Consider the following 18,162-nt stretch of genomic DNA (forward strand, 5'->3'; position numbering starts at 1 on the left):
CCTTGCGTTCTAATAGATTAGTTTAATATTATTATATACATTAACAAAATATCATTTATGAAAAATTGAAACAATTTTCAAAAATAATTTACCAAAATATTTATAAAACATTGTAAAAATTATAAGCAGATACAAAATAATATATTTTGTTTACTATAAAATGCATAAAGCTTTATGCATCTATAAAAATGATATTGTTTTTAATATGCTGAACATATTTATACAAATACAAATATGTATATATATATATATATATATATATATATATATATATATTATAATTGTATGAAAATAATTTAAAAATTTTATATAAAATGAACTAAGAAAATATTAAGAATAAATTTTCATGAAAAAAAAGACAAATATTATTTTTTTTTTTATGAAACACAACGCATATGTATTTTCATTAATTGACTGCTAATTGCAATCGTCTATTACATTCTTTCAATAATTCTACAAGACTTGGATACATTAGATTCAAAATCTAATCTACATCCAAGATCAACAAATATATCGACAGAGTAAAAAGGCAAATATCGCTTTCATAAATTACAGCATCTTAATGCATATGCGAGCATCGTGAAACTAGTAATAGTTTTTTAAGAACTGCCAGTTATCTCTGTTACTTGCAAATATAATTTTCTATATTTTATAATACTCTGCATTAACAATATTCGTCCAGGACGGCAACTAGCCAAAAATATTATCAATTAAATTGACAAATTTTTTATTTTCGGTCCACAAGTGTAATCGACAATCATGCACTTTCAACGTATCGAAACCAGGGCTGTTCTTAGAGATCAATAGATTTATTACTTTGTTATGACAAGAGATCAACATTATTATAATAGAGACGTATAAAGATTAATAAAAAAATCATGAAAGTTTATTGGGTCGATAAAAGTGTTGTATTTATTTATTTTTAACTTTAATATATGTATATGTGTATATATATATATATATATATATATATATATATATATATATATGTATACACAATTCGCACAAACACACACTTATATATTTACATATATATGTAATATAAATTTTATCAAATTATTAAAAAATATAAATATGAATAAATAAATATGATTATATAGAATAAAAAAAATTCTTTTTAAGTTTTTAAAAATATTATATTAATATTTAAAATCATCAAATTCTGAGTTATAACATATATTAACATAAAATACGTATACACATTTGTTTGATTTTTTTTTCTTTAAAGTTTGATATCAGAAATATAACGTTGAAATTTTTTTTTTTCTACGCTGTAATATAAATGTAATTCTTTAACTTTGAACGTCAGTATTATGCAATTATTAAAATGTTAATTTATATAATTTATATAATTAAATGAGTTTTTTTTATACATTTTCAAAATTCAAATCGTAGAAAAAATTATGCGCACATAATTTACAGCTATAAAATAAAAGTATAAAGAAATAATTGATTTTATTTTTATAAACCATTATACTAAAAAATTAGGTTACTATATGGAAAAAAAAACTTTTTGAGATACAGAATATTACCAGTATATTTTATGATAATATGCTCCAACATTCATAATTTTTTATGTATCTAGATACGTTAAGAATTCTACATCGTTAACTAAATTTCGATATAAAAAGAAAATAACTACCTCAGAAAATAAATAAGAAACCGTACTTAGAACAAGAATATATTTATCTCACGAACACAATGATATTATTTCTAAAGACATATGCAACAATTTTTTTTCGGACAACTTAAATTCAAGATATAATAAAAATATGCGAAAATTAATGTCATTGCGGTAGTTCACGAGGCTAATAATATTCTTGCATTTATCAATCTATTACATACGAATAATAAATCTTAAGTGAAATAAAAAAAGAATGATTTCGTTTTATAATTCGTTGAGTTGTAAATACACAAACGAGAGAAACCAAGCAATAGATAGAAAAGACTTTTGTTTATTAAATAAAAAATTGTCGTACTCCATAAGCCTAAATAAATATCTTAATAACAGGTTTTATTTTTAACAACACTACGAACTTCCCGAGCTTATTAGATTATCTATCGTTACTGCTCCGGCACGACTGTGCGTGGACTTAAAACAATAAAAACGAAATTTCCTTTACATTGCTATTGTATCCGAATGTAATTTTCACAATTTAATAAACAATCTTGCAGGTTTTATAAATCAATAATATAACGCTTGACGATTGACGGACCATTATAATGTTTCACTCTACAACTTGCTCTTTCCTCGTCTCGTTCCGTATATTTACCGCTGGTATGAGTCGAACAAAATCAGAAATATTTATTTGCAATCAATTACCGATTGATTTATAAATTACACAGCCCTAGCTCGGATTATCTTTACAGCATCAGAGGGAACTAGAGGTGTAAGTAAATATCGTAGTTAACTTTTAGCCGTTAGAAAGACTATCGAAGCTGGGAAGAGGGTGGTAGGTTAGGATAAATAGATTTCTTCTTTCGTTTGTTATTTTTTCATTTCTTTTGCAAGACAATAAATTGACTAGCATACCAACCAGCGAGTTGTACTTTTGCTCGATAAACAGAATTTAATTTTTGTTTCACTTCATTGTTTTATGGAATAGTTAAAAACGCACGCGGAAAGTTTCGTCTTTCTAATGCGTCGTCACACCACTTCGCTCTCGGTTTGCAATAATCGACAGAATGGTCGCGAATCATGTTCTTTATTTTTACTTGTAATTTTCGTCGTGGTTGATTGTTGATAATCGTGTTGTAATGTCAAGAGTGGCTTAGTCTATTAGCACGGCTGCTGGGCAAGGGTGTCCAGAATCGCTCGGCATAAGTTATGGACTCTTACCTGCCCTGCGTACATGCTTTCCTTATGCAGGGACTCCAGGATCTTTACGCCACCTTCCCTTACTAACATTTCGCAATAACGTTTCGCTGCAAAATCAAAGGTCATCTTTATATAATACATACCATGGAATTGTCGCGCCACGCATCGCACTGCATTTGTTGTGTACTTGCATTGTGACGTGGCAATAAAAACGGAAGGAGTTCATAGGATATAATATTGGGGACTAAATTATTATAAAAAAGAACATTCGATTTTGTTGTTGTTGCAATTATCGTTAAATTTAAAGAATTAGCATCGAATGTAAATCTATGTTTAATACTTTGTGTGCGCAATATGACATCGCGTAAATTGTAAAGCCGTTTCTGGAATCTTCATTATAATAGTGCGTATTAACATTAGTTTCATTATTTCAAAAACATACACGTAGAGCTATATTATCGAATATTTCCTGCATTATTTATACTGTTTGTAACGGAGTATATTTTTCAGACGCTGAAACTTACGAATATTTGATTTGAAATTGTTATTAAAGGAGCATTTTAATAGTGGAAAAATGTCTCTGATCCACGAATCGATCCTTTTCAAACAAACTTAATAAACTCAAATATTTTTCAATATCTTCAAAAAAAAAAAAAAAAAAATGAATGTAAATGCACGCACTAATACCTGAAAAATATAACGTCACGTACTACTTTGCATGCCAAACAAAGTATCGTGCATCATGGCGGGGGGGGGGGGTACGAGTCGGTTACCCGTGTGCAAAGAAAGCGGCGAGAAACACTTACGATTCTTCGTGCAGACATGATGAATGGCCCAGACAGCCCAGAGCTGCACGGGGTGGGCGTGTTTGCAGCGCAAAAGTGGAAAGAAGGGCTGGAAGCTCCTGTAGGCCACCATCTCACCCTGGGGTGTATGCCAGTTGGTGATGACGCAAGTCAAGTGATTGAGCAGACGGTAGCGTGCCGGGAACTGGGGATGGGGATCATCGCTGAGGAGGTGGGCAGCTATGCCGGCAGCGAAATACGACACGTCGATGTGCTTAGACTCCAGGAGCACCGAGAGCATCGAGAGGAAACGCGGCTGGATCAGCTGGTGCCTCAGGTCGGCGACCTGCAACAACGATGCATCTCGTGAACGAGCGAAGCTGCCGATTTTTCTGTTGTCCGCCACCTTTCTTTGGACTCCCAATCTATTCATTGTATCACCCTTCCCTCCTCGTACGCAGCTTAGTCTAATTTTAGTCGATTCGATTAGCTGTTAAAGGCGGTCCTTGGGCACGAAGAGAGTCATGTGGTGGCTAATTTTTGGAGCTTCTCAGTCAAACTGCAGACTAAAGTCTCATATCTCGTGTACGAGAATTCAAGCAGGTCGTGGTTAGACTTGCATGTCATTAAAACAAATATTAACGACATTTTATCATCACGATGAAAGTCGAGAGAAGTAGTATTTGACAATAATGCCAAATAAAAATAATGTTTTCTTGCCTATGTAGAGGACTTTGGATGATTTAATTTATTACGTCTTCTCGAAATCCATGCGTTGCGTATTACTTTACAATTGAACATCACCGAGGCAATTAGAAAGGGAGACTGGACGTCTCTAACTACTAACATTTATACTAATTGTTGGAAGCTGTAGATCCATTGTATCGAGTTATGTGTAGCGAACGCAACGTTTGAAGGGAAACGTTTTGTTCTTGGGAAATGATTATCATTCGACACGATTTCTATTTTACATTCTGCTTCATGTTTGAAGTTTCGATGTAATTTATCATCCCAGTGTGTGTTAGTGTTGGATGAAAGTATGCACGAGATCAAAAGAGAATTTAAAAATGTGGCACACTTCTTTGCTCCGATATATTAAGCATACAACAAATTATAGTTCGACGTAGCAATAAGTATAAAATATGTATATCTTTGATCGTTGGTTCAGAGGTGGTTAACGGCGAGATATAAAATTGATTGGCTTGTATGTGATTTGGATTATAAATCTCCAAGACATTTGATCTTTGAGAAAATTTCAAATAGATGTTTTAAAGCTTGGCGATGTATCTTTAGATACATGCGAAGGCATTCCCGAGGGAATTATTGATATTATTGAATTTTAGAGACCTGAGTCATAAAAGACTCTTAACTGGCAAAGCAATTGTAACGAAACGTGCCAAATAGTAAAGGTGTTGGGTGTTGAGTTACAATTTTAGGCAAAAGATTAAATAGATCTGCTTATAAAGTTAGTATAATTTGAAGTGTGCGTGTCGAATTGAATTTCTCATGTCAATGTATGTGAGTTAAGGTATTTTGCCAATGGCGAGCAGATTCCTTGCCATCGTTACGATAATCTAGTTACGCAATATCTAGACCAAGTGGAGGGAAAAAAACACGTCGGCGAGGGCAAAATAATATAGAAATATTTTTCCTCAACATATGAAATGTAATTGGTATGCTAAAATTAATGAAGACTATTGTTATTCCAATTAAAAGCCGTCGTTCATTTTTTGTTGAAAGCTATGACTCTCTCTCTCTCTCTCTCTCTCTCTCTCCTATCTATCTGTCTATATATCTATTTCTATCTATGTTTGTCTCAATCATTTTATTTTTATATTGTCAAGAGGAATTCTAATGCCAATTCATTGTCAATGGAGATGGCGGTGTGATAATTGTAGGAGGCATTAAAATTGTGTACGAGAAGCGTTACGTCGTGTGCTGACAGCAAACGCAACTCGCACAACTAGTGTCGAGTGACATGAGAGAGATGCTTGCTTAAATCGAGTCAAGACAGAAGATTAATTGAACGGATAAACGAGTGAGATTGTACCCCCGAGTAAATTGCGTCGACGATTTCTTATTTATAATTAGTAGTTGTTTCACTTGTAATTTATCTGCGTTATTCTCTCGATTAAATCTACCAATGAGCGCACAACAATTGGCACTGCATAGATTTTAATTATTTTTAACTATAAATATTTGTCTTTTCATGTAATTGTTCGCTTAACATTTTATTTCCGTATACGTGTCCATGTTCTAAATTACGATAATACGCTTTGTAAGTCTAAAGAATTTATTTTTACGATTGCTAAAAGCACCCCCGTCTTTATTATTTATAATTCACTCGCATACAAACATTTAATTATATTTTTTGTATTTCGAAGAATCTTATATGTTAAAGAGAAAGATGTATATTTGCTTGGATTGTGGCGATTTTCTAAGCGATTTGATTATAAAGTTAAATTCTCGAATTTAAAGATTTTTCTTAGTTGTGAGTGGGTATTAAGAATACGGTGAAAATTTCTTCCGAATTTTTTTGTTCTTTTTTGGTTTTGTTTTTGATTTTTTTAAAAATGTTTTCTTGAACTACGTTATTTAAAATCAAAGTTTATCGTACGGGAGGCGATTTCGAATAGAATAAATAGCGATTGAAGGGCGCTGTAAAATTTGTATTGAAAATTTTTTATATAATGGAGATACTATTAATAAAGAATTGTTTGTATACGAGCAATGGAAAACAAAAATCAATAAAAGTAAATCAATGCTTTTCATGACCGTATTTTACCCTTAGGAATTTCCCAAGACAAAATGAGACTTTGACTTTTAGTAAATGCGAAATCGGCAGTTGTCGATTACTCGCAAAATATTTCCTAAAATGCCTAAACTATCGATAAAAGTGCCTCAGAAGTAGGGATCCTTGCATTGCGCTAAATTGAAGATGATAAAATAACGTACCTCCGCGATATTGTTAAGAAGGCCGAGAACTTTCGTTTCGACGCTCGACTCCCCTTCAAAGCTGAGGAGGACCTCCATGAATAATTCCATGCCGCCCTCCTCCAAGAACACCTTACACGTGGTTGCGCTCTCGTCCGTAAGATTCCACAAAGCGCTAAGCGTGAACTTCATCGTTATATCGACGATCTTTGACTGCACCTTCGAGCGAACCATCGAGAGGAGCTTCGACATGTAATGTGGCACAGCACCCAGCATTGATGTTTCAACGGTCGAAATTTTCGCTGCGAGGATCGAGCATATGGCCACGGACATGCGGTTCATGGACGGGTCATCAAAGTTCGATAGGCAGTTCATCACTAATTTTGCACACCTGAGGACCAATCGTTTGTAAGTGTCGAGTGAGCATGATACAATGATTTATAGAACTCATGATTTTCGTTTAAATTCATGGGAATAGCAGCTCATTTATTGGTAACGTCAAAGTTGCAATTTAGCAGTCCTTGGATATTGAATATTGTTCGTGATTATTGATTTTTTCTGTTTAAGAAAATGGATTACATGACTTTTAATGTTTCAATCAATCTAAAGATTTACCAAGACCTTTGATTAAGTCGACTACACATTTTCAAAATATAAATTGCACTTTTCGTTAATTGTTACTTACGCACGCACGCACGCACAGCCAGGCAGCCAAATGAATATTACACGTTGATGTATTATGCCTCTCTATGTGTGTGTGTGTGTGTGTGTGTGTGCACGCGCGCGCGCGCGTTTGTTTGTATTTTTATTCGACTAAGTTCTAATGAATATTCATTTGAGCTCAGCGTTTAATATATTTAGTACTGTAAGAATGCATAGAGTAAATATAATTATAACTAGCAAGTACATGCATTTGAATAAATAAATATTAATTGCAAATTATGAAGATTATGGGAAACGTGTGTGAAGCAAAGAAGCGAGACGTAATTTTCATAAAATTTAAACCTCTACTTCTCATCCACGTCGCTTGAAATTATAAATGAAAATTCGTTTGATATTGTAGAAGCGATAGTTTATCAAAATTTATCCTTTGACATTCAGGGACTCTTTCATTATCTAACAGTAGCTTATATCTAACGGTAAAAGCCAAAAAAAGAAATAAGTTAAACTTAACAAATGAATGCTTTACGTTACCTGTATTTATCAAAAGCGACATCTTGCAAAATTCTGTCGCTACACAATGTTAATAGAGTATTTTTCTGCAGCTGGTAATGAGCAGGATAAGATTCCATTGCTGTTAGAGTCAAATCAACGATCTGTTTTAACACAGACGGATGTATTTTCGTGGCTAATTCGCCTTTAGTGAGGTTGTAAAGACACGCAGTGGCTGCCATTTGTACACGAAATTCTTGCGGATGTTCTCGCATTCCAGGTATTACGAGTTTTATCACGTCAACTCGCACTTCTTTGAAATATGCAGTTTGACGAAATAGATGGTAGAGACATTTTTGTACATATATTGGCCTGTTTGGGTACCTTCTAAGAGCTTCTAAAATTTGAGATTCTGTCGCTGTCCCACTCACCTGCGTTAAAGACAGTTTTGTTAAATAAATTGTGAGTTAAGTAATTAATAAATTTATAAATTAATTTACCACAAGATCAGGCCTGTAATTCTTGTTGAACGGATTCATAAGACAATCTTCGAAACAAGCATCAGAATGTACAAGTCCCAAGAATTTTAAATTTTTGTGTGCTTGTATGAAATTCCACAAATCCTTCCCGTCAATCTCATCTTTGCCTAAAAAAAGCCTCGATACTTATTCTCCTTTTCTTTTCGAACTACTTGTATAAAGCATTATAAAGGTTTTATTAATCATTACCCGATATATCCAAATTTACTAAATTTGGCATACAATAAGTTGCCTTTAGCAAATCTGTTAGCTTGGATCGAATAGGTGTGAACACTTCGAATACATATAAATCTCTTTCATCCGATATATCTAAATTTCTTAATTCATCCAATTCCAACAATACCGATATCGTGTGTCTACAGCGACTTATTTTTACATTGTACAAACTTAGTGCTTTCAATCTGTGCTTACACTTTCTTAATGGAGAAATATCGTCGATCTCAGTGCAGGATATATCAAGGTTTTCTAAGAGTGGTAAACTCTCAATAACTAATTCTAATCCAACCACATCGATAGTCATACCCGAAATATTCAAGACTTGTAAATTACTTAGTTCACCCAACGCTCCTAGAGCCACATCTCTGTAAAATAACATGCATAAGGTCAAAAAGAGAGAGTGAGAGAGAGAGAGAGATAGAGAGAGAGAGAGAACATTTGATTTAAAATATTTAAATCAAGATTTGATAACAAAAATTCAACTAACATTGAATCTTCTCCTAAATGTGCCTTTGCAATATTTAATGACCTAAGATTTTCTCGACTCCATTTACTCAAACAAAAGATTAATTCACAAACAGCGATTTTTAGCCCATTTACCTCTAAATCTATAATTTTATGTTGTTTAAGAACATTCAGTCCTGTAGCCGTCAGAGTCGATGCATCTTTTAATTTAACTTGCCTAAAATAAATAAAATATAAAGTTGAATGGTTGTTGGTAGAAAATTGTTTGTTATAATATGGGAAACTCGTTTGATTATCATATACCTTAGCCTTGTGGTCTTGGAATCAAAAAGCGTAATAGATAGATTGGAAAGCTTTTCTCTTTCGCATAAGCCGTAAAGCAGTTGCTCAGAAATTTCTGTTGGTAAAAAGGTGTTTGGATCTTTGAAGCTGAGTCTTAACGATGGATCCGAAAAATCATAATTTTCCAATTCATTGGCTGATGAAATACTTTGATCGGAATCGGACTCATCCTCTATAAAATTTAAATACAATCTTTTTATAAATAATTAATTACTATATCGTGAAATGGGAAAATTTTATTTCAAAAGCAATTTATTATTTAAGATAATGATTTAGAGGATAAGAATGTAAATAGAAGAAATAAATTTGTCAAAGACGATAAAATATTTCTAATATTGTACATAGCTTTATTGTTAATCGTTGAAATAAAAATTTTAATAATTCATAAGCTAAGTAAGATTACTATTAAATTCATGTCAAACGATTAATTTAGATTTACCAAATGATGGAAGAGCCCATTTGTCGGGAGGTCTACCCGCGCTCAGAACATAATCGGAACGGTAATCACAAAATGCCATAACATTATCACAGATATAGTCAATGCAGACTTCCTGCAAACTTTTTGGTGACTCAAACATCTTGTAATTTCCTTGTCATTGACACATTGATTACAATTTTGCTCCTTAACACGGTTCTTAATTTTAACCTACTTTGCTGGTTCCTCCCCTGGCATTTTCTGAAATTCCATATGATTTATATTTAACTTTCTCTTCAAGTTCACTTTCCTAACATTTACAGCCTACTGCACAAACAACTATAATTTATAATTTACTTATCAAACGAATAAATATTAATGTGTATTTTATTAAGAAATGTAGATTGAAAGTAAAGTGTAAATTATTAAAGCACTTTTCATTATCTTAACATTGAATCACCTTCAACAACAAAGGTAGTTAAGAAAAATTGTATATATATATATATATATATATATATATATATATTGAATTATTAATATTAAAAAATTACTCAAGAATTGAAATTTTAAATTTTAGATTTTGTTAAGTGTTACAAACACAAGTTTATATAAAATATTGAGTAGCGTAATGATGATTCTCAATGATTCTCATGTCGGATGTATCACTTGGTAAGTTAAATATCTCTTCTGTCTAAACATGCTAAACATCTCCATGAATATTAATAATATATTCGATATGAATAATTGAGTCTTCGCTCACTGTTAGTAATAAATACCGATATTCAATTCGGTGTTTTTATCATCACTTGGAAATTGTAAGATTTTACAGGCAAAATTCTGCAACAAAACTGTATTCCATTACAATACGACCATTAATAACCAAATTAATCTACTCAAATTACATGTATCGTGATTTATAAACGTCTTTTAAGCACGCACACTAAAATGTTGCTGGCACTCCTCGGGCAATGATGTCATTAAAAAGGAGAGTACGAGTGAGTGCGCGTACGAAAGAGCGAGAGAGAAGGGGAGAATAGATTATTTTAATCTTGTTATCTTCCGCGTTTTAAGTAATGTAAAATGCACACAGTACACTGCTGTCTTTATCGGAGGCTCTTGTCGTTTCTTTTTCTTGCTTGTTATGTGCTTATTCTTTTACATAAGTACGTTTTTTGTAAATGGGACGAGCAAAGAGTGCAGAAAAAAGGTGATGCGACACTTACGTTTACAAATCGCGAAAATGCAATAACAGAAAGAGTGAAGGAGGGAATGTGGAAAGGGGTAGGACGGAAGGGAGGGAGGAGTGAGAGAGAGAGAGAGAGAGAGAGCGCGTACCATAGAGTGTGTGTGTGTGCATATGTGTGTACGAGAGAGAAAGAGAGAGAGAGAAGCAAGATCTAGGCTGCTAGTCAGCGGTAGCTTGCAAGATCCGTGTTATATTTTTCTAGAAATTTCGCGTGGTATACAGTCTTGTCGGAGGATTCGGTCATGATGCCGTATGTGTAAGAACGCGCGCGCGCGTTTGTGTGTGTGTCTCTCCCTCCCTTCTCGCCCTCACTCTATGCCTCATTCTCTCACTCTCCGTCTCTTTCTTTCTGTGTATGCACCCGTGCACTTGATTGTTCCGTGCAGCTGTTCGTGACAAAGAGTGCGAGGAACGGATGGAGGATCGAAAATGCCCTTATTCATGTATCACGGGCCGACGTAAATAGTGTCGGAGCAGTTTCGATATAACGTAAACAAGAAGAGACATTTGTATTCTCAGATTCCCTCACCTTTACTGCTTTTATCGCCATCTTGAGAGAGTTTTCCATTTGTCAAAATGCGTGGAGCGAGCGAGAGAGAGAGAGAGAGAGAGAGAGAGAGAGAGAGAGAGAGAGAGAGAGAAAAGCAACCTCGCGCACTCGGGTCAGTTTATCGCCAGCGGGTGAAAAAAGAAATATATACATGCGTGCGCGCGCGCATAGCTGTGTGCGAGTGCGTGTGGGCGCGCGCGCGCGCAGGTCGCAAGTCACTTTCGAAGCTGAGTTGCCACTACTGTTTGACGCACTGGTTGAAGCGAGACTCGTCGTTACACTCTGAGAAACGGACAGCACGCGCTCAACTTTTTCGGGAGAGGAGAAGCCATCGACGTACTCCATGCACTCCCGTCCCAGTTGATGATCGATCTCCCCTCTTTCTCTATCAAATGCGCGCACACCCGTTACGTGCCATGAGCCTATGTGCAAGCAAAGCGTGCACAATGTGTGCGTACCTGGTAGTACAGTGCAGACGTTGTCTTTATTTGTCGGAGCGATAAAGTACGTGGCGGCGGGGGATGACGGCAAACGATCGAAAATCCCTCGCCAACGCAAATTAGATAAAGAAGGTTGGCATCTCGCGAAGTACGAACGGAACTGTTGCGGTGCATCGTTATATGGACGCAAGTACCCCTGAGATGCCTTTAGCGGGAAATTTGAAGGCGTTTAACATTCACGAACGTGATGATTTTAATTGCAACCCTGATTTCATCTTTCATTTACAATTTTAATTCTCTTTTTGGCATGCAACATTCTACATCTCAACTACCATAGTTTTCATTATTGAAAAATTATTGTTGGATTTGGTCATCTTGTGAAACGATTTAAGTACTAAGATGATGTATTTTTGAGGATTACCTTGTGGAGGACAGCGATGAGATTAACGTTAAAAATAGAAATTGCTGTGATTTAGTTGTCTTAGTTCGAGAATCCGTAATAAAAATCGTAATTATTAATATTTATCCTTTACTTTCAAATTTATATAGCATCTCGTTTAATAAAAATTTTTTATTTTATCCATAGCCTCCTTCTGTGTGCTCTTGTAAAAACGCAATATTTACAATACATTTAATTGTTTAGCATAGTTTAGCTTTTCTGTCTAGTTTTTATCAATTTTGCGTTTACGTGTCTACTTGATGACTAATGCTATTTATTATTTCGAAGTTTCGCAGCAATACGTATTTCATTTCATTTTCTAAACATTTAATGAAAATACTGTGAATTTCATTAGAAAAATTGTTCGCACGAGTTAATTTATATGCCAATATAATAATTCTTATTTAAAATAATTTCTGAATCCATTTTTATAAATAGTATTACTTGCAAGATTTACGATTCTAGTTAATGGTAGTAAAGTAAATCTTGTTGTATTATCACTTAAAATTTGTCTATTCTTCACATATATTAAAAAAAAAAAGTCTAATCAAAATGTATAAATTCTTGGTATACATTTGTCTTGAACTGCGGTTCACATGAAATTTCTTCTTTAATGTGTATTTAGATAAACTATTCTGCATATATTTATATTTATCACTTTATTTCTTTATCACTTGGATCTTCATTTATCAATATGAACATTGCCATTTAAAGTAAAAATTTGTTTTTGTTCGGCAATGCTTTATATTACCACCATAAATAAATAGACGTATATTGTAGTAAACATTTTTTTATTCAAAAGTGCGTCTATAAATTTTTATCGACACTTTATTATTATTGATTTTTTTGCTTTTGTTTATTTTTTTTTTATTTCAAATAAGTATGACATATATTTCATGAAACCGAGTCTTATGTGAGTTCATTATTGTAACAAATGTATTTCGATAAATCAACTTGCGTAGTTTTTATTCCTGATATTTTATCAATTTATTGGTAACTTAAATATCTTAATTAAAGTCTTCTATTAAAGGCACACTTTTGAAAAGTTGTTTGCAGGCAATTTATTCTCATTTCACTATACCGTATTTTCGCGTATACTTTGAATTTTTATCGGTAAAAATTCTTTCACCGCGGTAATTTGTGATTATAATGACAAGTCCTTTTAACGTTTCATTTTTGTATTAAAATTTGTGATTACTATTTATCATTTGTCCGATGATGCTCATAACATAAATCTTCACATTGTCAGGACTTTTTTTTATTATTCTTATAAGCCTATTTTCCTTTTCTTATACGTATTTCATTCTTTCGATTAATGTTAAATTTTCGCCACACAGTCCATTATTAATTCATCAGATATTGCAAACGAGTTTTGGCAAAATATCTTACACTCCCACATTCCACTTGCAGCTTTAATTTATTAATATTTGAATATATGTATATAATTTTATTCTTAGTAGCAACTAGCAACAGGTGTTTCACTTGACAAGAATTCTATTTTCACTCACTACTAGCTCTCTGACTATGAACATTTTATTATTGATTATACTATGTTGTTCGAATTTATATTAATAAACTAGAAGAATATTTTTACATAGACTTTAAGAATGTTTCAAAATTTTATATACATATATACTAAAAGCAGTGAAAAATCTTTATATTAATTGTCATAAACACACACACACACACACGCATATTATATATTTTTTGTAATTAATAATTTTAATGATTAGATTATAATTTATTTATTTATTTGTCAGAAAATTCTGCTATTCTCTTATATTTATTTCAATTAACTCTTAATCGCGATATTTAATATCAATACTTAATACTTAAAATTTTATTATAACAATTTTTGTCCATTTTAAACGCTTTGATTGCTTCGTATTTTATTTTTATTCATTTTTAAAGAAAGTTAGGCAATTTATTAAAGTAGTTTCTCTATTAACTAAGTAGACCATTTGGAGCCATTACTAAGTTAATGTTCTTATCTCCTCTCAGATTTGTTTTATTTTGAAAACCATTCCTAATCAAATTTAAGTACGTATGTTTTACGTTTATCAATTCTAAAATTAGATAAGTCTTTTTCATATTATTTATTTCCGAAACTATTTCATGTACTTATTTATTTACCTTGAGATTTTTTTATTGTAATGATAAATAGCACATTATTTTATCTTCTTTTTAACATTTTCGGTATTTTTACGCTCTGTTTATTTTTTCTGATAACCTATTGTGGTTGTACGATTTGTTTGATATTTTTCAACATATTCCAATGCATCACAATATTTCTCTCTTTCTCTCTCTCTCTCTCTCTCTCTCTCTCTCTCTCTCGCATATTTTTTTTAGACAAAAAGAAATTCATATAATAGGCAATGCATAACCATACATATAGAGATAGTTCATAATGTATAAACGGAGGTTTAAAGCAACCGTTAAACATTAAAAAACTAATAGCAAAATATTTCGTGTGGAATGAGAGAGTGAAATAGTGGATCTGTTAGACTGGAGAATTATTACACAGAGAAATTCGACTCTTGATGTAATTGAAATAAATAAAATGCATGTACATCTATAGCGTGAATAGCGTGAAATTTAAAAAATTCTCATAGACCGCTTGGTATAAAAATTGAAAGATAAAACAAATCTATGCTCAAGTCAAAGAGAAAATATAAAGATAATATAAATATTGAAATAAACGAATGCGCGTACAGTCATGTAGGAGAGCATCTTGTACTAGCGAATCAATAAATACAATAAATACATATAAAATATATATAAATAATGGAATATTGCCATAATAAGATTGGTAATAGAGGACAACGTCAAATTGGAAAAGCGCGAGGTAATTTCAATACTATTAACAAGGACGAATCGATTGTATATGTGGTCGTCGTGAAAACACCATATCCGTATTTGCTTACGGGCCGACATGTATGATGGAAACGTCGTATAAACGACATTGGAGAAAAGGCAGTGGACGCCCAATAAAAAGCCCGACATTATGGGTTACGCGTACGTTAGTATACAAAGTATACCGGACTTGTACAGCTTTCACAAATCTTTATCCACCCCAACATCTTGGGCGCGAGGCACATAAGCGGCACCTGAGTTTATCTCTCTGTCTGCCTGTTTATTCTCACTCTCTCTCTCTCTCTCTCTCTCTCTCTAACTCACGCTCCATCTTTCCCTCTGTATCTCTATAACTGGCTGTCAGTCTATTTCACTCTCTTTCTTTCTCTCTCTCTCTCTCTCTCTCTCTCTCTCGCTCTCTCTCTCGCTCTCTCTCTCGCTCTCTCTCTCGCTCTCTCTCTCGCTCTCTCTCTCGCTCTCTCTCTCGCTCTCTCTCTCGCTCTCTCTCTCGCTCTCTCTCTCGCTCTCTCTCTCTCTCTATATATATATATATCTGTCGCTCGCTCTCTGCCTCGGTCACTCCTCTCTTTCGCTGTCCGTATTGACTTTCTATTCATTATCATAGACCAATTGAAAAATCGTTCGCTTTCCCTCCTGTTTTCTCTTGCTTTCCAAATAACCTGCATTTGACTCACTGACTGACCGACTGATTGACTTACTGACTTCGAGATCGTATAATGACTAAAATGAATACCGCCAGATCAAGTTGTTATCCAAATTAATTTTGTGATTATTAATTGTCGACCTTTGTCGCGCTCGAATATTTTCTTTTTATTTCGTACATTTACGTATTGTAATTGTATGATTCCTGGTTGATTTCAATACTAATAATATATTTGATATGAGATTACATTCATAGCAGTGGATTTTAATATGCATACCATTTGAAATTATTATCGAATAACGAGATATTTATTTTAAGAAGATAAATAGCTGTTGAAAATATAATCTATAATATAAAAATAATAAAATTTACTAGCAAAAATTTTTTTCTAATTGACAATTTCGATGATTTCTAAAATATAATTAAATATACTTACCAAATACATTTGTTGCGTTGTGTTTGAGGTGAGTACTTTCTTATCGTGTTATTCAATCGATATTGCTTTATTGATTGCTAATGCCATTTCAGGACATACTGATATTATTTCAGGATTAGCAATTTTTTAATAAATTATTTATTTATTTAATTTTTTTGCAACATTTTTAACAAAATTAGAGTTGCATTTGTGATTTCTTGGGTACATGAATGTAACAGTTGAATGCTAATATTTTCAATAATATTGAAGAATAGCAAGACAAATTCTGTGGTTATATCAATTGAAATTCTTAGCTTATCGTATTGGCTTATTATTTACATACGGACAAGAGGTATGAACAATCGCGATTTTTAGTAGAAATTTTATTGAAAATATAGTAAGACTTTACGTGTAACAAATAACAATAACTTGAAGCATTTCTGAACTAAATTATCCAATTAATCATATAATAAAAGCATTTAATTATAAAAGAATATTTTCGTGTATAAATGTACATAAATTCTAGCTGGTTCGTTAAAAATAATTTAACGCTACCTATTTTGCTCTTTAAAAATAGCCTTTTCAATGCTCTTATATAAATTACCAAGTAAAAGTTTCTACAATTTGACTGAAATTTCTAAATCGAGTAATCAACTTTCTTTTAATCTGATGATTTATTTCAACTCGATTCTCTCTCCCTTTTCTACCTTCCCCTCTCCTCCTCCTCCTCCGCCATTAACAATCGATTAATGTCAATTCATAAAACAGTATCGACGTTAATTATTGGTAAACTATTTAACCGCGCTACGGGCACCTTATTTCCGCTTATTAATTAGGATCTCTTCGGGATGCGTTGCAATCGAGTTTATCATTAATATCTGATATAACGGCATATCCGGCATCTCCCGTCTCATATATCTCTTATCGACAATTGTTGCTACGTCTGTCCAATAGTTATTTAAAGGCCAGGGGATTTGACGCTGCAGTAACAATTAACATTGGCAGTGAATGCGTACGAGATGCCTCAAGCACCTGGCAAATATAAATACTCACCCATTCTTCTCATTGGCTGACAAGGCACTAGCATGTAAAATAAGTAAGGACGACGAGGGGAAGGAGGCCGGCAACGAGGCAGGGTCGAGCTCTAGCCTGCTAGTCATTTTTTTGCAAACGAGACACGCGCATCTGGTATACGTCAACGACAGAATTCGCGTGGCGCATTATTCAAAAGCCAGGCTGACCCCTACCCCCTCTGTTCCGCGAATAAGAAAAGAGAAGAGAAGAGACGGTGACAGAACCGCCGCTTGAATGCTAATTGTAGCCGAATTTTGGATTCCCGACTTTTCAATATCCGACCTCGTTTTTCACGCGGATTTTCAAGTTAAATTCTGTGCAGCACTGCACGCATTCCGCACTTTTTTCTCTTTTACATTTGTGCAACGCCTTCGTTTTTTCCTCCCATTCGTTTTTTTCGGAGAGAAATTTTCCCTGATTTCTCGTTGTGCATTGAATTTGCTAATCCTTTAGTGTGCTTTTACTTTGTAATTTAATCAAACGTTTTGAAATTAATAATATATGTAAAAAAATCTTGTGAAAATCTATGATATCTCTTTAAGTTTGTATCTCAAGTGTACACACATACGCGCGCGGATTGACGCAAAACGAACACAATCCACATTGGTTGGCAAAGAAGAATGAAATGTTTTCTGTAATGGCTAGTTGTAATAACATAGGCGTTTTGTTGAAAAAAAAAATATTTCTTACTTTTAGAGTAATTTTAAAGGATAATAAAAAATGTGTGTAATGTAAAAATAAAACATGCAGTAGTTTTTAAAGATTTTTTATTTTCATGTTTTTGTCTTTATGTTCTTAAGAAGAGGCTACGAGAT

The 18,162-nt window shown here is 33.1% G+C and overlaps 1 protein-coding gene across 1 annotated transcript; it reads right to left on the reverse strand.

The window, feature by feature from the left end:
* Nucleotides 1-2,590: 2,590 nt before the first annotated feature.
* Nucleotides 2,591-11,502, reverse strand: LOC105362093 (protein zyg-11 homolog B). Its single transcript, XM_011499434.1, has 10 exons — nucleotides 11,442-11,502; nucleotides 9,691-9,927; nucleotides 9,213-9,423; nucleotides 8,932-9,126; nucleotides 8,418-8,809; nucleotides 8,190-8,335; nucleotides 7,732-8,120; nucleotides 6,559-6,928; nucleotides 3,625-3,949; nucleotides 2,591-2,925 (listed from the first exon to the last, which is right to left on the reverse strand). The coding sequence occupies exons 2-10, from the start codon at nucleotides 9,827-9,829 to the stop codon at nucleotides 2,780-2,782; spliced, it is 2,313 nt and encodes a 770-aa protein (XP_011497736.1). The 5' UTR covers nucleotides 9,830-9,927; nucleotides 11,442-11,502; the 3' UTR covers nucleotides 2,591-2,779.
* Nucleotides 11,503-18,162: the final 6,660 nt, after the last annotated feature.

The sequence above is a fragment of the Ceratosolen solmsi genome, unplaced genomic scaffold (genome assembly GCF_000503995.2).
Source record: "Ceratosolen solmsi marchali unplaced genomic scaffold, CerSol_1.0 scaffold35, whole genome shotgun sequence".
NCBI classification, from domain to species: Eukaryota; Metazoa; Arthropoda; class Insecta; order Hymenoptera; family Agaonidae; genus Ceratosolen; species Ceratosolen solmsi.

Bases quoted from the DNA above. Each gene is read 5' to 3' on its own strand.
- LOC105362093 (XM_011499434.1), bottom strand. From the start codon at position 9,829: ATGTTTGAGTCACCAAAAAGTTTGCAGGAAGTCTGCATTGACTATATC. The intron at 8,121-8,189 runs GTAAATTAATTT...TCTTTAACGCAG, and splicing joins ATTACAGGCCTGATCTTGTG to GTGAGTGGGACAGCGACAGA. The intron at 3,950-6,558 runs GTACGTTATTTT...TCGTTGTTGCAG, and splicing joins TTCTTAACAATATCGCGGAG to GTCGCCGACCTGAGGCACCA.